The sequence below is a fragment of the Aphelocoma coerulescens genome, chromosome 1 (assembly GCF_041296385.1).
Source record: "Aphelocoma coerulescens isolate FSJ_1873_10779 chromosome 1, UR_Acoe_1.0, whole genome shotgun sequence".
NCBI classification, from domain to species: domain Eukaryota; kingdom Metazoa; phylum Chordata; class Aves; order Passeriformes; family Corvidae; genus Aphelocoma; species Aphelocoma coerulescens.
The window spans coordinates 104,742,836-104,768,829 of record NC_091013.1 but is presented as its reverse complement, the minus strand read 5'-3'; the positions used below and the strand labels follow the sequence as shown (position 1 = coordinate 104,768,829).

General features: G+C 38.0%; 1 protein-coding gene across 9 annotated transcripts in view; it reads right to left on the bottom strand.

Annotated features, from left to right (window-relative positions):
- Window positions 1–25,994, bottom strand: part of PHLDB2 (pleckstrin homology like domain family B member 2) — a 118,960-nt gene that overhangs the window by 2,467 nt on the left and 90,499 nt on the right. For 8 of the 9 annotated variants that reach the window (XM_069022836.1, XM_069022810.1, XM_069022827.1 and 5 more), the window contains 11 exons: window positions 22,631–22,786; window positions 21,766–21,876; window positions 20,946–21,035; window positions 17,661–17,804; window positions 15,858–15,998; window positions 15,175–15,274; window positions 7,717–7,924; window positions 5,852–5,942; window positions 5,282–5,428; window positions 2,697–2,916; window positions 43–128 (listed from right to left, as the gene is read on the bottom strand). In XM_069022836.1, coding sequence (XP_068878937.1) covers window positions 43–128; window positions 2,697–2,916; window positions 5,282–5,428; window positions 5,852–5,942; window positions 7,717–7,924; window positions 15,175–15,274; window positions 15,858–15,998; window positions 17,661–17,804; window positions 20,946–21,035; window positions 21,766–21,876; window positions 22,631–22,786 — 1,494 coding nt within the window. The remainder of the gene's footprint in view (window positions 1–42; window positions 129–2,696; window positions 2,917–5,281; window positions 5,429–5,851; window positions 5,943–7,716; window positions 7,925–15,174; window positions 15,275–15,857; window positions 15,999–17,660; window positions 17,805–20,945; window positions 21,036–21,765; window positions 21,877–22,630; window positions 22,787–25,994) is intronic. The other variant, XM_069022871.1, reaches the window with a different exon arrangement.

Sequence of the window (25,994 nt, the reverse complement as noted above, 5' to 3'; positions counted from 1 at the left end):
CTCTATGTGATACGTGGTTAAAACACCAATAACAAAGTTTACCTTATATGCATTCTTTAGATGATCATAATAGACTTCTTCAATAGCTTGGAAATATATTACACCTTTTAATTTAGTTTCATGTTTGTCTAAAATGGAAAGAGAGAAAGACTTCAGAACTGAAATGAACAGTAAGAAGGAAAAGCTTTATTTACATTTCCATGTATGTTCAGCTGATAAGTGACTTAACAGTTCTGCTTCTGAAATCCCACAGAAACCTTCAACCTTTCTAACTAGTTTTTTGTTTTTGTTGAGAGATGCATTTTTGACTTTAGTGTGTTTTCTTTTTCACCTAGTTTCCAAGGGTAAAAGCTTTTGCAATTTCCTCGTCTATTTGCAAGTCACTCCCTTCACTTAAGTGTCTAAATGTTATGGAGGGTATTAGCCCACAGAAGGCCAGATGTGTCTCAGATACATCCACTCTTCCCATTCCATGAAAACCAGCCAGACTTCATACAGTTCTCAGGCTAAGACCTCCAGTTTGCCTTCAGTGGAAAACTGTAATCATAGTCAAATTTTCAATACAATCTGACACCAAAACGTTTATATTAGAACATAATTTGTGCATGTACTTTCTTTGAAAAATGCTTCTTCACATGTGATCTAAACAGTCACCACTATAGTGTTGCACAAGAAAAATGAGAGGGCAGCACAGCATCCACCCTCCATTTTCCTGTGGAGAGAGAAATTGTTAAGAAGCATCCCAACTGCATGTGGACACTGAGGGGCAAACTTCCTTTCACTCCCAGCACTTTTGTATTAGGGGAATATAATGCTTTCTACCCCCAAGTTATAGTATCATCTCAACACTGAACAGTCATGCAGAACATCTTTCCCAGTCCCATGAGGGATTTTGCTGTCATTTAAACACTTGGGGAGCTCAGCTTATGTCCTGTGGGTAGCTGCAGGCAATTCAGAAAGCTTAATGTGATAGCAAAATGAAATCCCAGAGAGCAAACAATACAGCTTTGGGAATCTTCCTGCCAGCCCCCAGAGGAACAGTACTGAAGCACTGAGGTATAGGATTATGAGATTACAGCACACGTTATACTAAGATAAATACAGCACTATACAAAGCATACTCTCTGTGCAGTACAAGTAGGCAGGAAACCCACTCTCCTCCTTTCAAGCCCCACCTGGGGCCTTGGTTACAAGACTATTTCAGGTATCCACAAGCTCCCATCACAAGAGTCTTGGCAGAGTTCCCTGAATGCTTCAGTGCAGAAAGTGCAGATGCTTCAGTCACTGCACTAAGCTGTCAGACTTCAGGGTAAGTTCTTTGTTCAGTGCACTGGCAGAATTAAAGCAATATCTCAGTACATTCACTTAAGAGTTCAATTACTCTGAATTTACAGCACCAATATTTTGGAAGTCTACTATGTATTTAAAGATCTTGACAGATAGATCCTCACTCATACAATCAGTGGCATTTTAGTGCAGTTGGTACAGACCTCATAAAACTATGCTTGTTGGCTGGAGTCCTTGAGACATTAGCAAAAGTTTTCTTTGGTAATTGAAATTACACTACGGCAACTGTACTGCACTCAAAAACGAAACTGTTAAATGCTAACATAACTACTAAAAAAGACAAAAAGATCAGTACCAGATCGGAACACTACTGTGTGTTACTGGCCTTCCTAACCAATAAACCAGATGTTAGGAACAAAAAAAAAAAATGTCTGTCACATTCTTCCTTGTAATACTGCAAACTAGTAAGAAATATTCAGTGGATATGTAATGAATGAATGTAATGAATTCAAGTACACCTTTTAAAAAAGATACAGAGCAATGCATAACCCTACCATCAATTTTAAGTTCCTTATGAGATGCTGGAAAGCAGTAATGTCATTAAAGTAAATGAAACCGTTTGGGTGGTTTTTGTACTCATGGTGTTTTCTTCTGCTTCTTAGCAATGACCATCCTACATATGCCTCTTTCTGGACTCTCTGAACAATAAATATTCAGAGCACAATGTTATTTTTGTGGCTTCCTCTGAAACTTCAAAGTCAAACCACGTGTATATTTGCACAGCATTTGGAGAAATATGTTCTTAAATTCCCCATTTCTAGGTTTACCCTAAGATAACAGTGTAACGTAATGCTTATAATGGCTCCATATATTGTAAAACACAACTTAGTGTACAGAAACCTCTTTGGAGTATTGCATATTCTTCATCTGAAATTCCTTACACTTTCAAAATAAGGCAAACTCAAAAAATCCATGTGTGTTTAATTTCCTGAAAGTCTTTTCTTCACATTAAGCAACAGGACTGCAGAAGCATTCAATTTAATTTTAATGTAAGTATAATAAATTATATTCTTGTATGAAGGCTACAAGAAATTCAGTCATTGGGGGAAGTTTATAATATTTAAAAATAAAATATGTGGACCCATTATTCTCTGTACTTGTAACCTGCTCATCTTCCATTTTTTCTCTTGCCCGTCTGCATCTCTTTCTTTATTTTGTTTTGTATGCTCAATTCTGCCTTACCTGGCAGGAGGATTGAACTCTATAGGGAAGGGTTCACATGACCTCTAAGTGAATGGATGAAATGGAAACCTAAGTTTTATCTGGGGTCCCTACTTGTTCATAACTCAGCTGGGTTTGATAAGAAAATAGAAGAACAGATGAACCCTAGTAGCAATCCTGCAACCTACCTGCATAATAAGTAAAAGTTCTCTTGTTTCTGTCAAAAACAAACCACCGTTTTTTCCATGTTTTAATTTTTCCTCCCATTTTAATCAGAAAGCCTCGGCAGGTCTTCTCTGTGAGAGAAATGTGGTAACAGGTCTCTATGTTGTGCCCAGCTGTTTCAATGTGACTTCGTAGGTCAAAGTCTTCCTTTCTAACGGGCAAATAGCGAGTCAAGGGACGGGCCTACAGGAAAGAAAAGAAAATCATATGATTTTTAAGAGAAACCTTATCATCTCCTACTCTTTCTGCTGCGAGGATGTAAGTGAAAGCTGCTCATAGAGTCTAAGAATAAATGTAAGAAAAATAAAGAGCTTTTACTGCAGCTGTATTTTTCTTGAAAAATTTTTTAAACTTTTAACTTTACAGTGTTGGCTACCTTTGTAAAAGCCAGATAGAGCATAGAAGTTGCTTGAAATCAACAGCTGATAAGCTGGTAAAATAGGGGCCACAGCACAGAAAAGTTGTCGTAGAATGAAGACATTAATTAAATGTAAGGGTGTGTTGCTACCTTAGATGAAGTCCAAGAACTTCATATGTGGATGTTAAGCAAACCCTTTATTTCTCTGGATCAAATACTCACTGCACACATGTCACTCTTTAATTTTAATTCTACTGCTACAGATACTTTCATGCAGAGTATAATATATAAATAAATGCTATTGCGGGAAACATTAATAATAGGAGTGAACTGTAATCGCCAGTTAGTTTCAGGGGTTGCAGTGAACAAAACAGAATTATTTTCTGCTGAACAAATTAACTGTGATATCTAGTTCACAGATATCTAGGTATGGAGAGCTGAAGTGCATCCTTCTGCAAGAGACAGCAAAGCACTGCAGGAGACAGTGCCTCATTCTTGACTGCAGTTCAAGACTCTGCATCGGGCCTGGATAGTGTCAGTTGGGAGAACAAGGAGAAGACAGTGATTTGGAACCTCTGCCAACTGAGGGAATATTCTTGTCTTCTGTGCCTGGAGGGTCTATGCACAATCACCACCCCCTCAAGTTAAACACGGAAGACAGGTCTCCCTGAGAAGGCTCCTGCTGCAGTTGAAGCAGAGAGAGGCTACTTCGGAACAGAAGCTGATTTTAGGTGCTTTCAAGATCTGTGAAAGGAGCATCTCCCTCTCTCCCTCTGGATTCCAGAGAAGTCAGTGACCAGGAGAAACTAATCTGCCCTAGCTCCATTCCTAAAGTTAGCCTGGTAAATCCCACTGTGAGTCTCAAATCAAAGGGACTTTCCCTCATTGCATTCTTAGAAGCCTCTTGGTGCAATAGGAACTGTGTTGCCCACAAGAACCCTTAGCATCCTTCTAAAATTATGCAGTGCTGTATGGTACAAGCTGGCACCAGTTCTGGCGAGTGCAAGGGTGGAGTTTCTTCCTCTCGTTTACATTTCTAAGTGGGGGAACAAAAAATTGATCTCACTGTACAAAGGAAAGAAAAAAGAAAAAAACCCAGTAATTTTTGACAGACAGTTTTTGTCTTCCTGCCAATTCAGTCTTCAGCCTCTCTGTCAAGTCTGCCAATTAGCAGTAACTGACAGGACATTCTATTACAACACATGCACGCTCTAATTTGGGATAAAGATATCAGCATTGCATCATTGTTTATGCCATACTTGAGTTGTCAACAAAATTTCTTAGAAAAATAGAAGGCAACCAAGCAAGTAAAATTTAGCATTCATAATTACACTTTATATAAAAACAAGGGAATGAGTATATTTAACTAGAAACAGCTGGTTAACCATCAGCAAAGGTAGCACAGATAAAACCAGAAAGATATTCCAATATGACATGGAATCTTCTGCACTCAAATACTTCTATTAAGATGGAGACATTTTCTTGCTCGAGTGTACTAGCAATGACTGCCTAGTCTATTTGCTGTACCTTATAGATATTATTGGTTTTGGAGGAATAAACAAATAGGTAAGACCCTAAGCCTACGGAAAACTCAAGGTACCTCTAAGCCTGAGAAGAAGCAAAAATATGTAGGAGGTAAAACTTTTAAAATTAAGTAATGTTTCTCATTGTATAGTCCCATTAATTTTAGAAGAAAATAATATTTACTCTCTACTGTAGATGGGGAGCTGAAAAAACTTCCTTATCTGTCTTTTCCTTTTTGGTCAAATGTTTGGAAGTAATAATTCACATTTCAAGGTATTTTATGCATTAAAAGAAAAAACTAAACAAATCAAAACCACCAGCTCCACACCAATGCTTTATAAAATTAACACATTCACAAATTTCTGTTGTTCTGGCCAAAAAATTTTGCTCTGCCTGTATTCAGTAACAAACTTTATAGGATTAATATTGATACTTTATATATAAAATGCTAAATAGATACCTATGCTGTTATCTCACTTCAAATGAATACTTGGCTCCAAGAGCCCAAACATACTTCTAGCAAAAGAATTGCACCTCAGAAATACTAAATCCATTAGTTCAGCTGAAAGCAGTCCTGTTTACCATTGGCAGAAATACACTTAGTCCTTTCTGTATATGAAGGGGAAGCCTTGCACTTCAAAAGCACTTCAGATCCACATATCTGACCTGTGCTCTTTGTTTCTCACGTATTTTGACTTCCTTTTCAATTAGTTTTTGCCTCTGGCTTGTTTCTTCCTCCAGTCTTTTCTCCAGTTGCTCTCTGCGGCGTTTTTCTTCTTCCAGAGCTCGTTTCTTAGCTTCCATCTCCCGTTCCTAGATACCACAGCACACACAGAACTTCAATTATATGTGAAACTATAGTTGGCAATGTCATTTCTAAGCTAGGGCTAAATACCTCTTTGTCCCTTAAATAGGCAGAAATATATATCCAGCACTGTGGACTGAAATTCAGAATAAGAATTGCAAATAGAAATGAAGGTTCTTCTTAAGCAGCTCCCCCAGCAGGTGTCAAACTAATGCTGACCAAGTTTCTGATGGGATTTTACCATCAACTCACCCTTTGAGATAGCAGATATTGCATATGGGCTCAAGGTTGTAGTGTGAGGTCAAGCCAAGGGGAAAGAGGTAATTTTTAAGTGTTTACTAGGTATAAGCTGGGTAGGGTTCTATGTTGCATTTAGGAGAACATTATCCAAACTAACATGCCTACTGTTAGTTATTCAAAATTATGCTTACCCTGGTCTCAAGAAGCCGAGTCTTTTCAGCATGCGCTTGTTTGAGAAGTCTCTCCATCTCCTCTATTCTTGCAACGTTGGAAGTGCTAGCACTGCAAAAAAACCCATTATTTCTTAATTAAAGGAATAGTTGGTATTTAAATAAATATTTTGCAGTCCAACATAGTTTAAGAATAGAGTTGATAGTGTTCTGATTCAATTCAGTGCAGTAGCCACTAACAAAAAAAGAGGTATGTTTGGTGAGTTGTGAATGACTACAGCAGTTCTGTTTCTTCCATATTTTAAGCATTTCTAGAAAAAAAGTGTTTCTCTCACCTTAAACGTGGTAGAATATAACTTATACATTTTAAATAGGTCAGAACAAAGCATCATACATTGTTTTCCTTTAAAGTCTGATATGGCTAGAAAATATTCTCAAACACCATCTATAACAGCCTGAATTAATTTTGCTAAAGGGAAATTTTGTCAAGGAAAAATAACTGCCTGTCTTTCAGATTTTATCAACAAAATCAGCTTACACGCTTTTCTTCTTCCACCAAAGTTTGCCTTGTGAGAAGCAGAAAGACCTGTTGTAAAGGGTCCTTTTCTGTTTTTTGTATTGATTTGGGCTATTTGTTTGTTTGTGTTGCTTTTGTTTTCCTTCTGGCATTGGCTGCAAGAGTCAGAGGGAAGCACAAGAGCAAACAGCACCAGTGAAATTCAACAGCTGTTGCGGCTTCCCAGTCCTGGGCTGGAGACGGGACTTAGAAGATGGCCCGAGGTAGCTCAGACACACACCAAAATGGTCCTTCAAATGGTCAGAGCAGGAAGGCAGAGAGAGAAAGGTTTCACATCATTGGCACATTAGATCAATGCACAGAGTTAGTTCCCAGCCTGTCTCCAGCTATCAGAAACTTGCTGACTATCCCTTTAAAACAGAAATCCTCAAAACCCCAGTCCTAATGTTTTTCCTTTAAAAAAAGCAAAAACAACCAATGCAAAAAAGCCCAAACAAACCAGCCAGCAGAATGACTGCCACTGGTATTTTGTGAAACTCTTAACAGTGATAATGACTAAAAGGGGAAATCAGGGGGCTTCCCTGCCCCAGCAAACAGATGCTAAGTTAAACACAGCATGCTAGCCAAAAAAGTTGGCCTTGTATTCACAAGGGATTCATAGTGCTGCGACAAATCTGTACTTAATTATCAGCCTCTGTTTATGCTTCTGAAACTGCTGGGGCTGGACTGTGAGCAGGAATGAAAGCACTACCATAATGTCAGAAAAAAAACCAGACTGTCACGAGAAAATTGTTTGCACACAATTTTGAGACTCATCTGGACTTTTAACACAGATCATGGAAATTTCTTTCATCTGAGAAATGGTGTCTGAGCTGACAGCCTCTGAGGATGGGAAAAACAAGCCTTTCAGTGTCATCTCTTCATTTTTACTGACCCAGAAAAGGGAGAGGAAAGGGAAAAAAGACTGTTGGAGGAAGCCGGTTTCAGCTTAAGCATCTAGCTGGTTAACATGATGGACTTGTGGAACAAGGGTACGTCATCAATGGCAGATGTCCTTGAGAAATTTCCTATCAGAGGAAATTCCTTCCCTGTAATGACCAGGAGAGGAAGCACTGACTGCTCTGTAGACTTCAGCATTATCACTTAACTTCTCTATATTTTTATTTTCCATCTTTCAAAAAATAGGTGAGAAGTAGTTAAACCTGATTATGAGAAGCTACACAAATATGATGCCTGTTGAATGATCTTACATTTTCTTAACCGATCAGCAGCATTCACACTATCGCAGTGTCAACATGTACATGTACATATTCTCTTTTTTCATTATGCCCCTATGACCACTGCAGGATCAAAAGGAAAGAAGATTTACCTGGAAATGTTATCTGGTGAGCACGCTGATATGCTCGTCTCCATACTGTCAGAACTGTCTAAGCTTAATGTATCAAAGGCATGGTCCTTGTAACTGCGATCTGGGTAATGGAAACTGTTCAAATACACATTGGATTCCGATGCTGTTCTGCTGTAGAATTCTGGAGACTTCTGCCTTTGGTTTTCACAGATGCGCTGATGGTTATACCCTATAAAGTACAGAGGAAACATTGATTTTACACAAAAATTATGTGACAGGAGCATAACTTGTTAGCTGCACAAGTGTTTTGAACATCACCTCAGTCTTTACTGCGCTGTGAACAAGTTACTACAGTATTGCAGTTAATTTACAAGTTAGTCACACTGAAATAAAAGCTTTAAATACCTGTTTTATCTATGATGGATTCAAATATATGCATATTAGTATAGCTGACTTTTCAATCTATGTTCTTGTATGTGTATTATGAAAATCTAATTTGAACAAATGAAATTTACATTTTTAGATTAAACTTAGGCCTAATTTGGAAAGTAGTGCAGTTAAATTCAGAGATTTAGAAGAAATGACACTGACTAATTAGAGAAAAAGGAAAAAAGTCCTGATATTGAATATTCTTGAGTACTTGTCTGGTGGACTTTATTGAATATGGATTTTTTTTTGTCTGTTTGGGAAAACTTTGCCTTCTGGTAACTACAATTGGACTCTTAGTTTCAGCTGAAATAATACTGACTGCTTGTTATAGAATCATAGTTACTGGTGTAGAGGTACTTTACTGGAGTTTTGAAACTGCAGTTCACCCTATAGAATTGAAGCAGATCCTTATAGTTCAATGATCTTGAAGAAAAATAAGATTCATTTAAAGGCTCTGCTGCTATATTTTCACAAAAACTTTTTTTTCTGAAGTCATCCTTCTTGAACACAAGGAACTTTGTTTGGCTTTGTGTCCTTTGAAAATGTCTCTTCACAATTATTTTTACCCTATGTCTCCATTGCACTTTGAAAGTAATGCAGACTTAGAGAGAGGATGTTGAACTTGCCTGATGAAGAGGAGAGTATAAATGACAATTGTCACTTTAACTGCTGAAGTATTTTACAGTGCCCTTTTAAGGGTTTTTCAATCTATGTGATTACAAATGCAACTGGCACTGCTCATCTTTCCCTTCAATGAATGCAAGAAGTGAGACTTTCTCACATTTCTGATACTCAGTCAGGTTTATAATATTCTCTGCACATTCCTGACCCAAATTCTGAGCTGCTGGCAGAGCTGGAGATTAGGAAGCACTGATAGACTACATGAAAACCTCACATTCTTACAGGAAGGCAGCAACTGACATTCCACATATTTAAGATAAACAGACACAGGAAAAGTGCAGACAAATGTACAAATGCAGCAAGGTCCAGATAAAAGTTTTTACTAGACACCATTAAGACACCAATGTGAGGAAAACATGCTTAAAGTGCAAATATTTTTCTGCCTTATTCTCATTCTCTATCTGTACATACAAGGTTACTCTCTGGTATTTTTTGCCATGCCAGAGCTGGGAGAGTCCCAGTTCAGAGAGCCAACAATTGCAGTTATCTGGAAAGTGTGTCTGCAGCTGAATGATTAAAGCATGTCATTAAAGAAAACTGTGCCCTACAAGCATTTCCAAGTTAGTTTCCTCCTCACTTCCTTCTGTACCATACAAAACTTTCTTGGAGATAGTTAAAGCTGGTTTCTAAGGAACTAATAGGACTCATTTGCCATTTAAAAGAACACTAAATTTCAATAAAAGTTCAATTGCATCGATTAGTAAAAGAGACAAAAGGGACACAAAGACACCTCAGTAGTCATAAATAATAGCATCACAAAACACAGGTGTTACTGATTCATGTGCAGTTTGCTTTTTTCCCTCTTATTTTGACAAATGCTTCTGTTATTGCAGATAAGCAATTACCTTTCATACTCGAACCTTTGGAATGACTAATTGCTTCTGTGAAATGGTAATCAGTGATTCATTAGGGAAAGAGAGAAAAAAATTAATTACTGAAAAACTTTATTCAAATGCATGTTTTTCTGTTGAGCCCTCTACAAATCCTTGCCTACTCAGAAATCTTAATTCCATATTTTATATTTCACTGAAAAATAAACCCATCTAAAAGGCATAGAGCAGCATAGCAGTGCTACAAATGCTCTATCCCCTAAGATAAAGAACACATTTTTGAGGAAAACATTTATCCGTTAAATTTATGCAATCATGCAAATGTAACTAAACACTGCAAGAAATCAACATTTGTTAGGTTGCAAAATGAGATGCGTTCATGGAAACAAAGCATAATTCAGTGTTCTCCTTTTATCTTCAACAGGCAGCTCAAAGCTCAGGATCAGCTGTGTACCAACACCACCAGGCTTCACAACCAACCTGCCTCCATCACAGCCACACCTACACATTGGGCAGGCACCATCTGTTGTTCAAGGAATTTTTAACTGCTCAGGTGCCTATTTACACAACATGCACTTAAAAATATTAGACTCCTTGTAAGATCCAGCACTTAATTAAAATTTTCCTACAAGCCAAGATTAGTATCAGTCAAGTCTAAGCTGATACAGGAGCTAAAATGTTTGTTGTTGCATTGATTTTACAGACCTCCACTGCTCTGCAGCAAACCCATTAACTTAACAATGTTAACAGCCATAGTGTTGAGAAAAATATTGCAATTATCCATAAAGCCATGTCATCAAAGAAAAACATTCCAAAGGAGTTACTGCAGAATCACAAAAGCCAGGTATACCACCACAAAATTATGGTGAGGGTAGAACTAAAAGTGAAAGCTGTTATTAAAAGTGGCACTGTCAAGTATGTAAAAAACCCAATAGGACTTTATGAAAATGATCCCATTACACTTTTCTTTTATTCCTATTCTTTCTTCTTTCTCTCTCTTTTTTTTTTTTTCTTTTTTAAAGATTGACATTAACATGTCAAGATACATTTGTTGTATGGAAACATGCCAAAGTAGGAAGCCGAAGTCTGTCTACCTTGTCATTGTCACCCACAGATCTGCAAAGACTTCTAAATTTTCTGCTCTACTTGTGTGGCTATGAGCAAAGAAGCAAAAAATTAGGCCTGTGCAAAGCCACAGCTCTGCAGATCTCAGCATAAGTCAGAAGTTTTGTTGTGACAGGTTATTTGACAGCAGGAAAAAAAGTATTTTTGAAGTGCTATCATTATTTAACCATTACTTAAAAGTTTTTCAAGAGTCTGGGAGCTACTTGACAGTGCTGATTCAACTGGTACTTTTGGAAAAACATCACATGAGAGATACAGCCAGGGAAAGGGATGTTTTCATACCTTTTCTGGTTTTTCCTGAGTTTGACAAGAAAAAGAGTGAAAAACAAACAAAAAAGGCAGACTGCTCTGCAAAGTTTCTAAATTGTTTGAACAAATATCCCTTGCTTGCAGTATACTGGTTTTTTTTATACAAAGCTTAGAAAGGACAGAAATAATCATCTCGCCGGTACCTAACTTCTCTGTCCCAACAGCTTTGTTCCCAGTGCTGTGTCTGGTCCTACACCTTAATTCCCAGCTAACCATTCCTTCTTCCCTTCTGGAGTCCATCCTGCAGTCCATGGGACTGCATTAGCTAACCCTCCTTGCTCCTGCCTATCCTTGTGCAAGCTTCTGGCACCCAGAACTCGCTGTGAGCCCCAAGCCTCCACCTGCGCAGGGTGAGGTCTCAAGATTGTACCAAATAGCAGCTTCTTCATTCTGTTTTTGCATATGGTTTGGGTACAAAGGCATGTACACAGCAGGTGAATTTATAAATACAGTCCTTCGAAAATACCTCATGAATGGCTGCTAAGAAATACCTTTTTCCACTAATGATTTAAAACAGATATGTGTCCTCTAAAACATTTAAGTTGCTCTTAACTCAGGCTATGATTACTGACAGTGACTGTTTCTTTCCATAACAATTATTGAACTCAGATGACTGACTGAACACCGCTTGATAATCCTGGAATACAGACTATTTAATAATTAAAAACCTATGAAAATATTTACTACTTCATCCAGCCTAAAATTCATTCATATATATTACTTGTTTCTTCATAAAGCAAATGAGATTGAAATCCATGTTCAAACCCAAGTTGCTGCTCTTAATTTCCTGATTTCACTTTTAACTTTGCTTTTTTTTCAGCTCAGACTTTTACATTTACCTTCTTGGACTGAAATAAGAAAAACTGGAGAAAGCATATTGGAGAAAACTCAATTCAGACCATGACTAGTGTAGTGATAACACTCAGATAATATCTTTAAACCAGCTGAGCTGCTACTGCCTCCAGCCAGCATTGAATAGACTTGTTTTCAGATCTATATGCACACACCAGAACATCTGGTCTAGAACTTTGCTCAATGCTGTCAAGCCTGAAGGAGCACAGGTCCTACTAATAGGACCTCTGGAGCACATCATCCTCTTTGGACAGCAGTTTGTGGGTCACTGCTTGATAGCCAGGACTCCAGACTGAGTGGATGAAGTGGCATTTATCATGTGAGACCCTGGCTCACCACTGAGCCCAGTTCCAGTGCACTGGGTGCAGCCCTATGCCCAAGGTGTCAGGAAGCCAAGATGCCCATGTTGTTTGCAATAGATCACCTTGACCACAGAAAACTGACGGAGTGAAAAACCTGTCAAGTGGGGAAAGAAACGCAGGGAAAGCAAGAGCTGACTCACTACACATGATAGGTAGAGAACACTTTTTATCTATTCATCACCTTTTTTAGGTGAACAACTAACTTTTGGAGCAGGAAGATTAGAGAGCTCGTATTTATCAGTATAATCAGACTCTATACATTTATGGAGTTCCACTGATTTGTTAATAAATCTTCTGAAAAATATTAACTTAGTCTGAAAAGGCAAACCTGATCTACCTCAAGAATGTTTTTATAAATTATCTGTATTTATTATAAAATAAACATTTATCATTGGTGATGGAATAAAAAAACATCTCCAAGGACATTCATTGACATGACATTTGGCTTGGTTTTCAAAGGTGTATTTAAAGATGTCTGCTGAAATTAATCTTAGTTACTCAGTCTCAAGTCCTGTTGATTTTAGTGGAAGACAAGTAAGATTTCAGAATTTTAATGGACACTGATATTCCATTTCAGTGGTCTTGTGTGGTGCTTTGAAGCAGTACATCCTGTTCAAAACATGACCCAAATCTCACTGTTCCACAGAAATGCATTTTCTTTACTTTTGACTTTGAAGAAAGTTTGTTTTCCCTCTGTGTGCTGAGCATGGGTGTGAAGTGTGAGGGGAAACCAGAAATCCCACCAAGTTAAACTCAGTCCCTTCCCTGCTCAAACCATGACATTTATTAAGGCTTTACCCGTGAGGCTGAATGAAAGGTGCTTGAAGACTGTTTTTTCTAGCCCTTCTGTATAGCTGGATAGAAATGCTCTGGGATCTGGCTCCAGCCACCTGGCTTGCATATTCCTGTCCTTGCTGAGTTCTGCACTGCAGTGCAGAAAGAGCCCTGCAAACACTTTTGTGGTGTATTACCCAGACAAAGGAGCTTTCCCCAACCTAGAAACATGGCACTTCAGTGCAAAAGCAGTTATACTCTTCAAGTTCCTCCAACAGCAATAAATTCAAGGAGCTTGAGGTTGAACAGAAAGGGAATAAACCCTTTAGTAAGTACTAAGAGAGGCCACAAACGATCCTTGTGTTCCTAGATCCTTCCTGTTAACGACTCTTTGAAAATCCTGTGACAGTTCAAATAAAGCACCTGTCAGCAGCATTGTTTCCCTTTGGCAAAGCTGATGTTTCAGAAGAGGACATCTAGAACTGTCCTCTTTCCCAGTACAAATTAATCCCTTAAGGCTCTCTTCATAATTTTCTATTTCCATTCAAACTGTTGATCTTTCAAAAAATAACAGCCAACTAGTATGATGAGCAGTATAGCACATGATTCCTCAACGGCATATGAAAAGTGCTATGCCAGCTGCCCCAATGAATACATCTTGCTCATTCTCCCCTGCCTCTCTTTGTCATGCCATAATTCGATTTTGATTTGTGAGGTTTCTCTCTTTCTCACTCTTAAGACAAGAAATCTACTCTTAGACTGTCTTAATTTCACCGTGACAAAAAATTTAACATTAAAAGTGATTTACTTTTAAAACCCTTGCCTGTGTTAGGTTTGGTAACACTTTAAAGTTGTGTTTTAGGTCACACGCGAACACTCTTTGCAACCATTTTACAGAAATATTTCCAATTTTAAATACTTGATCTCTTGTCAAAGTTTAGCTAAAACATCCCTATTGATTTTCAGACAGAAATAACATCACAGTGGTGAGTCTGAATGTAATTGCAAGCTATTCCACCTTTGCACACTCATTACATCAAGGACGCTTTCCAAGCTCAGCATGAAGCTCCTTTTGTATTGTACCTGAAATACGTAAAGGTAAGTTAGCTACAACACTGCAGACTTGTGTAAGGCCTGCTGCATAACTACAGCTCAAAACCAACAAATCACAACTGGATCAGCTCTATAAAGGGGCTGTAGTAAGTCACGATCCTTTCTCAGCTTGCTTGTTCCAACCCTGCATTGAGTCATCTTGGTGCATATGACTGACATCAGTCATCGTTCTGACCTTTAATAGCTGCAAGCTCTGACAAGTCCTGTAACAACGGGGTGGATCTAGCTCAGCTCAGGCTCAGTTAGTGCAGTTCTACACAAGGACCTCTTGCACTGATATTGATAATGGTGATGCAGATGCTGGAAAGAACATAAACTGACAGATGGCACTGAGGAGTGCTTCCTTTTGAAGATGGGACACTTATCAATAATACATCTCATTAAGGCAGAAAATAGGTGTATTGACTCAAGTCAACAAACAACAGACACAGAATCCCATAGCCTACAAGATCATGTTTCAGAGGTGTAGCTTGCTTTTGGATCCGCAATTGCTGTATCCCTATTAAAAAACACAGCCATCTATCCACAACAGAACAGCTCTCTTCTGTCCTGTTTTGTAGCCCAAATATTTAAGACCAATAATACCACAGTCACAGCTTCTTAAAGTTATCTTTCTCTGGGGAATTTATCCAAGCAAAAACATGTGCCTGTGAAAAACAATTTTTAAATCCCAACATAAAAAAAGGGAAGGAAAAAAAGAAAGAACATGTAATATATTGCTTCAAAATCACTCACAGAAATTACCCAGTTAACATAATGTGTACTTTCAATATACTTTTCTTGTGTATTGGATTATATTTGGTGACCATGTACTTCAAAACCACACATGCACCTACATCCTAGTATTAACATCTTATTTTGCCAATATCAAAAAAATCAATTATATTTAGAGGTTGCTTTTGTTACCAAGAAGTAAACTTTTATTTTACAGGTCTGTTTCAGGCTTATTTATGAAGAATTGAACACTTATTTTAAACAGAAATGAAACAATGAAAAGGTCTTACCTTTGTGCATCCTTCTCGACTCTGAGTCTTTGGTCATGGTTGCCAGGCAGTGAGGAAGTACGCTGCCACAGCTGTTGCTCTGTCCTAATGGTAAATGTCCCTGCAGGAAATTTTGTAAATACGTGCTTAAAACTGTATTTCAAGACTTATTTTATCAGCAATGGCAAAGTAATGTGCTTTGTCATGGATATTAATGTCATGTCATATCAATCAGCCATGGATATTTCCATTGTGTACTGTCTCTATTAGGCCAAAATGTTTTCAGAGTAGTACCTCCACCTTCCTGCTGTATGTTGATTTACCATGTCACAAATAAAGAGTATTTTCACTTCATACATAACTTTATCTCTACCATTTAGAGGCCTTCAGCAGGAAAGAAAACAAGTTGTGTCTCTAGAATCAATTTAAACCAGCCTGAAAATACAATCCTTGAGACAGAAATCGTGCATTTATGATTAGTGTACTACAGCATGGCATTTCCAGAGGTCAGAAGAACGGCTGGAAGCGCAGAAGGTTTCATATACATTCCTATTTGTTAATAAACCTGAAGTCCGTTCAAAGTCAACTTGATATGTGAATTTGGGGGGTTACATAATGCTTAGGGTGCTACCCAGCCTTCCCTCTAACACAGCACAGGATTTCCTGCAGAGGCTGGAAGGCTGTGAATAGCAGCAGCCACGTACTTTGTTTGCGATGTTGCGTCCCAGCGTAGCGCTGTTGAAGTGGGGAGACACAGACGGGGCCGTTTTCTTGCGGGGTAAAGTGTCGCTCAGGTACGTGCACTCCCTGTGCTGCTTCTTACGCTCCTCCAGATTTCTGAAATGCTTCACGGGGAATTCGTTACAGTTTTGACAACATGAATTGATGCACTTGCTCAGTTATACTCTATATGGAAAATACTGAAGATGATAGTCTGGAAAGAACAAAATCTAACATACAGAGCACCTCCTGCTTCACAGTGCTTTCCATCACATTAAAGTGATTAAAAAAAATGCATTAAATTCATGTGCACATTTTATGTACATGTCCCTGTACCTTTTCTTTGGTGTTAAAAATTCAAGTCTAGTGTACAAGTGGAACCCAATTACAAAGGAAAACTTTCCCCTAGAAGTTATTCTAATGAATTGGTGGCTTAAAACCATACAGCTTTTAAAAGCCATTGTTCAAATGTATATGAAAACTTAATTTAGGAGTTCACACATACATTATTGCTGCAGGGCCTCTGACAGTTACAAGGGCTCCTGAATATTAATATTTGCCACTGTATTATTAATATAAGGTGAATTTTTGTTCAGTAACATTCTATAATACAGCATGTTGATTTTTAAATGAGCAGTGCCTTTAAGTGCAACACTCTGCAAGCACAATCAACTTACAGTCTATCACTCTAAGTTCTCACACATATATCAACTTTGTGGCCACCATAACAAAAGCAAACAAAACAAAATAATCCCAAGTTACCAGCTTTGAATCTGTTACCTGTTGTTGCCTGCGGTGTTTCTTAGCTGGCAGAGGTGGAGGTGTATCAGATAAAGGAATAGGATCTACATGAGTAGCCATGACCTCAGGCCAATGGACTGATGGAAGTTGAGCAATAGAGCGAGGAGAAAGAGAGTGAGGAAACACAAATCCAGAACAGAGAGGTGATCTTAGCTTTATAGAAAAAAGAGAAATTACACACAGTGTTTTCTTTTTGGAATTTCTCAAAAGATACGGCACATACAAGCTGCAGTTTTAGCACTGTGTTTGTTGGAGTGTTTAGCAGGAAAGGAGGTGTGCTCTATTGCAACTCTCAAGGCATATTGAGCTATCAGAAGCAGCACACAAATACCAAATGCTAAACCAGTTTCAGCCTTATTGCAATGCAAAGGTACGTGGCTTTACAATTATAAGGTTATTCTGTTCCTTTAAAAGGAGATTTATTCAAAATTTTCTCTAGTCATTACAAAGGCAAAAATATTCAAAGGAGTGAGGAAAAGAAAGTAAGCTAGAAGACAGACTGGACAGACTCCATGGAACAGCTAAGATGGGTAGAAGCTATTCATCTCCCATAACTATTCAAGATATACTTCTACCACTTTACATGGGGGGTGGGGGGGGAGGAAGAAGCTACAAAACACACAAAATGAACACCTGGATGCCACTAATCAAGTTGTCATAAGCTTGTCTTGCAGACTGTTTCCCAAAGGTGCATTACATTATAGGGTTTGGCAGGCAAAGATTGTCACTTAGTGCTGCTTGGGTCATAAGAATTCAGGTTTTTTTGCCTTCTGAGTCCCATCTACCTCATCAAAGACACTTTACAGCTAGAGCAGTCCTTCAGCTTTACTATTAAATCTGTTATCTGACTTGGTAACTGGCAGAGAGCAGTTTGCTTTAGGGTCAGTTTGTTACATGTTGAATTACCGAAAAATAAAAAATGAAGAAAATAAAAAGGCAGCCATGAAAGAACAATGCAAACAAAGGGAAATGTCTCTCAAACAAACCTCTTTATTTTGGGGCTGGCTCGTCAGCACAGCCGTGGAAGGCTCAGTGGCAACTGCTTCAACATCTGAGGGGGTCTGAGTGGAAGGGGATATATTCGTGGAATTGCCATACAGCTCACTAATTTCACTTACACTGATATAGCCCTAAAAGGAGGAATTCAGAAGTTAAAAGGAGCAAAAGCCAAAAGACGTGCAAGAGTATTAATGTATCCAGTACAATGAAAGTTAGTTTAGAGTGATTCAGCCAAATATTTGTTATCATTGAAATACTTAATCATAAATAAAATAAAACTAGCATCAAGATTTTCGAATGTTAAATACCTGGATTTTGAAAACTGTTCTTAATTAAATTCCAAAAACATTTGTGTAATCAAAATGGAAATGTACATTAAGTGTCCAAAAGATTTTACTAAAATGCAAACACCCTTTAGAAATTATGTAGCTCTTTCTCAGGAAAGCAGATTGGGTGAAAAGGAAGAATAAATCTTATCTTTATATCTTAATTTGCTTTTTGTCTCTGATTAAATAACCTGATTTGTTTCTTGCCTAACTATTAAGCTAATTTGAGTAAATCAAATGAGTAACAGAACTGGGAAGAACTTTTATAAAGACAAGCCATTGCCATAAATTACACAAACAAATCTCCCATTTGCGTCATCTGGAAGACACTTCTAGCTTTTATATATTACCAGAAGACCCAGCTAAGATGCTGTTAGTGTTAGCCCTGCAGCCATTACAATTTGCTTCCTTTTTTTTTAAATTAACCAGTCATACAGAAGGTCATGGACTGAGAAATGGCAGGAACATCGGTGTGCTTCTGCCTGCAAGAAGATTTATGCAACCAGATTTAAGATATAATGGCACAATATAGTTATTGCATGTATTTCGGTGTTAAATGGACAAATGTTTTTTAAAAAGTAAAATATGGATTCTAATCCATTGTGCATAGGATACCACACTGGACAAAGTCAAATGTCATAATCCATAGAAAACAAGGGTATGCAAAAGGAAGAATAAATCACTGTTGAAGCAATGTCATAAAGATGAGCTAGAAATATGTTTATTTTTAAATCGAGATGTTAAGCTGTTTTTACACTGACAGTGGCAAGGGCAGTGTTTCTAGTACTGCACCAACATAGTGACATACCAATGTGTATACTTCAGCAATTCTGAAAGAGAAGCCAGACTGCTATTAGTATTTCTTCTTTTTAGAAATGCCTAAATATAGTAATGATCATAGAAGACAATTTGAAAAGGAATACCAACATTACGATCTATTGGCATAATTGCCAATGTATGATATCAGTTATTTCAAGCAGATAAGACAATTGTGGAAAATTCTGTATCATACATACAGAGTGAACAAAGCACTCTACAAATGGGAGGTAAATCTTAACTCTTATATTATTTGATGACCCATTAATTGAGGAAACTGGCTAAGATACTAAAGTTTATCTCTCAAAACATGTGACAACACTACAGTAAAATAGAGTCCAGTATGAATTAACAAAACTTGCTTAATCATCTTGTAGTGGCAGTTTATCAGTAAGCAAAACTCAGCAAGTCTATAATGCAACATTATGTCATTTTGAAGATATAAACACTTTGGCCATTATATGAAAAACATTCAGTTCTGACTCACACCAGTGAGGATTCACCATGGGGATAAAAAACCAAGGAAAGAACAAACGACTGTGCTGTGTGCTAGTTCAGGCCCCTATTACATTCAATTAAATAAGTGGTTTCAAGTCAGATTAGTCATCCAAGTCATTTTGTCAATGCTGAACTTTTAAACAGCATTGATTTTCCTCGCTTATTACTGGGATAAGTATCCTCCCTCTTTGTGTGAGGCAGCGTTACTCTCTTGCAGGCAGTGAGTCAGCTCACAATGAATGGAAGAGGGTTACAAATGTGTGCTTTGGCGAAGAGGGCTGGCAAACACTGGACCAGAGACTCGACTGATGCATGAGCAATCCTATGGTGAAATGAACTGCTGTGCCAGCAGTCTCTATAAGCCTGTTTGCCATTTGGTGCCTGATTTTCAAAGGTGCCAGGACAGCCAGAAAAGAATTAAACTGGGCCGAGACAAACACAACATTTGGCAAAGGCATTTCTTTTGTAGGACAGAGCCTGTGGAAACACTAGGGATGAAACAGATAACCCTTGCCGTTCCTCCTCTTATTTGCCTTGGAGTAAGTCCTAACTGACTTCACTGCAGTGATGGGAATGACACTACTGAATAATGCATTTCATTAAAAAGAGTGTAGCCTCACTCAATGTAGTTGCATTTTGAAATATGTAAGTAAACAAGCCATTATGTGTATGTGAAAAAAACCAACCAGATAGCACCCATTCTCTAGTGAGAGAATGCTCAGATGCATCTCAAAAGGAAAAATAATGAAGCTTAGACTTGCCAGATGTCCTGGTGGGAGGTCAGATGTCCAGGTCAGAACCTTGACACTGAAAGTCTAAGCAAGTGAGGAAGGGTGCTTAATTCCAGGGGCATGTAAAACTGCACACCAGGAACTTGGAGATCAGATAAGCAAGATCCCAATTCCCAGGTGCTGAAAGGATATGTCATTGCTTTAGACTTTGAGAGCCCAACTTCCCAGAGTGAGAGCTACATCATTAGATGTGGCAGACCTTGCTCAGGGCTTCAATACAAGCAGATCCAGCAAGTCCAGTCAGAATTCTTAAGCAGAAGTTAATGAAGCAGCCATAGATGCATAGATTTATTGCTTACTCTAAATATTCAAAAAAGTTAAATAAATAGCTCAATACGTATCTTAGAACCACAATAGCTTGAAGTCTTCAAATCAATACTTTTTAAAAAGAACAAAATGTACATTTGTCATGCTTTAGCAAAGAGCCTTAGAATAAGGGAGGGGAGGCAATGATAAAATCTACAGTGCAAAAATAAGGCCAAACTATATTTGTACTTGAACAGTTATTCCCAGATCTCATTCTTCTTCACTTCAATGAGGTTTAATTGTCTATTTTGAGAAAATTAGACATATACACACACTCTACACACATAAAAACAATCATTTCTCCACAGCAAGAGATTAAAGTGATACCAGTTACATTTGGAAGAATGTCAAGAGAAGCTATTTCTGCTCACTAATGAATTTAGACTTCTATGAATAAGTTAAAAAAATTGTATGAAATTACTTTGTAAAGACTTGATGACTAGGACTTCACTAAATACAAAATACTAAAGTGCTTTTGTATGAAGCATTATTAAAAGTTAGTTATGGTAAAGTCAAAAGCAGAGAAACTCTTTACCTCTTTCAGACTATTGGGACTGACAGGAAATCCCTTTCCTCCAGAAAGTGTGGAATATTTCTTTTCCAGATTACAGAGATTTTCTTTTTCCTGTCAAAACCAGACATTTTATATTAAATAGCCACACAGTGAAAATAAATGTTAGCCATTTCCTTAACTATGTGAAGAAAAACACTGGGAGGGAAAGCAGAAACCACACAGCAGAGCTTCAGCTTCATCCATTGAGAACCGAACTGAACAAAAACATGGAGATACAGAACAAAAAGCAAATGAAAGACTTTATTTAACAACCACAGCCAAACCACATAAGTGCTCCTTCAGCGTTTTGAAAATGATGACTCTGCTTAGTGAACAAAACCTGATTTCTCTCATGATTAAAAGTAAAACATAAAACAGACGTGAAGGGTTCTCACCAGCTTCTTACTAACCAGATGTTAGCTGATGTGAAGTCATCTCATGGCCTTGCAGGGGCTATTGCAAGCCAGAAATCTGAGCACTCTGTGCACTGTTCTGGTAGCCACACAGGGAGCACAGGCTTCCAGCTTCAGCACGTGGGTGGGTGCCTCTGCTTGAGTCCTCGGGAGAGGGGGCACCTCTAAAACACTCCTAATTATCAAATGCCAGCAGTGTTTTCTCTTAAGAAACCTGCTGATTAACTGCAAAAGATTGGGTTTTTTTCTTTTAAAGGTGAATGTCTGTCACATGATTACCAACTTGCTAGCTTCTGCACACCTGATGCTCTTGTGCGCTACATACTTTTATTCTATGAAATGCTCTTTTATTGTGTGCTAAAAATGCTTGAAAGACAAAAAATACTTACCCTTTGCAGCATCATTATTAAGTTGTTTTTCTCTTTTACAAAATGATCTTGTTCTCTTTGTGCTTGTTGGACAATATGATTGGCTTGTTTTTTGAGAGCAGAAATCTTTTCCTAATATAAGAACAAAATCACAATTTACATGATTTATTTTCAAATCTCAAGACAACCTGCAACAAGGATCGTATTCATGAAAGTTCACTTATTCATATGCATGATTAAGCAGCAGGAAAAGAAGTTTTTACAAGACAGCTCACTGCTCTAAAGGAGATAATTAAATAAGAATTAGACAGTAAGAGAAAACTTACTCAAGAGACAAAAGAATAATTGCACATATTCTGTGATAATATAGTGACAAGCATCCATATACTGAACAGAACTTGTTAAGAGATTCAACCTCTGATTTCTGAAAAAAAGTGGTATTTAATTGATTGAGATAGGACCTCTATAACTAATTTTTAAAATAACTGTAATTTCTTAATTTGGTGTTCTACTATTGTTTTAACAAAACCATTTAACAGCAAAATCAGTATCAACCCTAAAATAACTGTAGTTTTGTCCAGAAAGCACAACTCTCCTTTCTTAAAAAGGAAAAGAAAAAGCTTTGGTACTTTTTTTGAGCAAATTAAAGGGTTTGATTTTCACATAAAATATGTAAACAGGGCATGAAATGTTATTAATTTCTTTCTTCTTGGAGAATTGCGTTATTTGATCTGTGTGGGATGTCACAGGGCCATTATCTTTGCTTCAAAAACTCTTTCAAAGAGGAATGTTTTGCATTATTTCTTGCAGATGGGCAGGCTGTAGATACATTTCCTTGCCTTTATGCTCAACAAATAACAAATTAATTAAGTGTTAGTGCTCTTACCTTTCTACTGACAATGCTGCGCTGATATTCAGCTACTTCATGCAGGAGCTGTTGTGTCAGATTTTCCTTCTCTTCATCTAACCTGCTTTCGTGTTCAAGCTGCTGAAATTCTAAATCTTCAAAGTGTTTGCTTTCTATGTCCAGAATATCAGCATCCTTAAGGAAAAAAAAAAAAAGTAATATGTAAAAAAGTAATCATACTTTCATTGATACCACAGTAGAGATGCTTACAAACAAACACAAAAATCAACCTAAAATTATATTTATATATTTCCTACAACATGTCTCACCAGGATCTCAATACTTTTAATGACCTCTCTCATAATAAGAGAATAAATAGGGATAATTATTATTTTGATGTTGCTTTCTCCATCACTCCTACTATTGCCTCTTGCTAAGAAGCACCTGCACAGCAAGGGAGCTGTTTTGCACCATGCAGAGCAAGTGGAGCCCCCCAAGCTGGCTGGGCTCTGCTGTAGCCTAGCTGGGACACCACCAAAGCCTGAACCCACCCGGTGAGGTTGTCACATGCCAAACTCAGAGGGCACCTGCTTTCCAAACAAAAAGGACAAAATATCACACCAGTATCCTCAGAGAACTGCACAAGGAATTAATTGCTGAAAATTGCTCTCTGTGCAATTAAGGACACTAGTCATCCACCCTAGCCAGAAGGTGCAGTACACTTCAGAAAAAGTATCAGCCCACTTTTATGCATTCCCCTGAACTGATATCATGTTTTGTCAGAAAAAGAAGTTGAATGCCACAGAAATGAACCAAGAAACAAGAATACACCTGCCTTCCACTTAGGGATGATGAGATAAAACTCATGGTGCTTTTCAGCACAAGAAATGAATGCTAATCTTCCTCCTGCAACATCTGTGCATTTATAATATGAATTCCTGCTTACAAGTTTCAGAGTCCTGAAGAAAAGGGTGTTTTTAATAATTGCAGCATTAGTAAATGGTAAGGCTCTCTAAAATAAACACATTGTACATAACTTGCTACACAAGAAACCCTACATCCTGGAAGCAATTTTAGAGGAAGGCAAACTTGCTCCTTTTCTTATTTCAACCTAAGGCAAAGGTTAGTGGCCAGGATAAGCCACTACTAAGGTAGGTCTCTATAAAAGGAATTCAAAACCAGGTTCCAGTGTACCGGGAAAAGAAACAGGATGCAGAAACTGAAGGATCCATGTTACTACATGTCATACAAACATCTTCCCCTTACTCTCCAAAAATGTGCTCTTCACTTATAGGAGATAGTGAAGAGATCAAAAGCCAAGGTGTGGGATAAAATTTACAGGAAAGCAGCTACCTAAAATCCAGAAATGCTTCATTTGAACTGGCCAGACATCTTCAGCATCCCCAAAAAACCCAAAAGGGCTTTGCCTGGGCCATGAAAATCAGTAAATTCAGCCTATTGTACATCACAATAATTGCTACTGAGGCAGTAGAACAGACTCCAGAGAAGGCAACCAATAATGAAAAAGCCAGCTGGGGGCATTTAAAATACACTTCCTGCCCAATAGGGAGAGTGTATATGCATTTCAGACACAGGGAGCCCAAGAATCTGCCAGCTGCCCACCCCAACCCAAACTCCAGACCCACCCTGCAGCCAGCTGCTACAGGGAAATTGGCTGCCCACTCCCCTGGGCACAAATTACCAAGTTACTGAAGCCCGAGAGAACAACTGAATTTGTCTCCTTCGTGCCTTCCTCCTTGTCAGTAAAGTAGCACAAGATAACATGTTGCAGACTCAGGTATTTCACAGGATGGTTTGGGTTGGAAGGGACCTTAAAGATCATCCCATTCCAAACCCCTGCCATAGGCAGGGAACCTTACACTAGACCAAGTTGCTCAAAGTCCCATCCAACCTGGCTTTTAACACTTCTAGGGACGAGGAGTCTACAAGTTTTCTGGGCCACTTGTCCCAGTGCCTTACCAACCTCTGAGTAACGAATTTCTTCCTAACATCTAATATAAACCTCCCCTCTTTCAGTTTAAAGCCATTACCCTTTGTGTTATCACTACCTGCCCTTTTAAAAGGTCCCTCTCCAGCTTTCTTGAAGACCCCTCTAGGTACTCGAAGGTGCTGTAAGGGCTCCCTGGAGCCTTCTCTTCTCCAGGCTGAACCCAGCTCTCTCAGCCATTCCTCACAAGAGAAATGCTCCAGCCCTCTGGTCATCTTTGTGGCCTCCTCTGAACTCCAACACTCCAACAGGTCCATGTCTTTCTTTTGTTGGGAGCCCCAGTTATTTTGGGGAAGATATTTTCTCTATTTTGGGTATGACACTTACAATCATTTCATGACTGCTCTCACACTTGAGATCAGTTTGAGAGCTCCTGAGCACTAATTCAGCGATAACTTCTACTGCATTGACCACAGCAGCCACAGCTAAATTCCACTACAACTGGCCTGGAATAATATGCAATAGAACTAACTGGACACTTAACCACACTCCCACATTTCAAGTTTTGTCCCACTTTCAAATCCGAAATCATTATTAAGACTACTTGTAAGGAACAAAAAAAAAAATTAAAAAAATGTAACCAAACAGATTTCTAGAAGCCTCTTGGTGGTCAATAATGAAAAGAGATTTACTACCATCCCACAGCAACAAGACTGCAGCATCTCATGAATTAATTAATACATTCAAGCGTGTGACTGCAGAGGAAAAGCTTCTTTTGCTTTTAATATGTATGAGACATTACATAATACTGCCTGTTTTTTTTTAAGGTTACATACAAAAATCTTTCAGTGTTTCAAAACCAGCACACTTTTTCTGTAGCAACTGAGAATTTAACATTGTTGTTTCCAAAGCTGGGCTTTTTTACTTTTTGCAAAAACAGAACAGAATTCTGCAAATAAAACAACATCTAAAGAGTATTTCCTATAAAGCAGAAAAGCCTTTTTTCATCACTGCTATTACAGTATTTTTTCCTGATATAAACACCCAAGACAGAAAAAAAGAATTAACTTTTAGATAGCCTCTTGAGCTTGCCATACTGATGCTTCAAAATTATTTCCTCTGCCCACTAAAGCTAACTATATGTGCTGTATAACCCACTTAAGGTTAATGAATACTAAGAGTTTTCTACAGAAAATAACGGTACCTTCATCGACAATATTGTAGCTTTTTTGCTTACAAATAACACAAACTAAAATCAAGTTACAATTAGACTTTATGCAAAGTTTATTTATACCAGTGTGACACAGTTGAAAATATAGAACAAAATAAAGCTATTTTGGTAAGTGGTAAAATCTTCAAAATTAATTTTTCAAAGTACAGTTCAGGCTAACAGCTAAGTTATCTATTGAAAAAGAGAAGCTATCCATGCCTTCACCAAGATAGTAGTTTACTGGC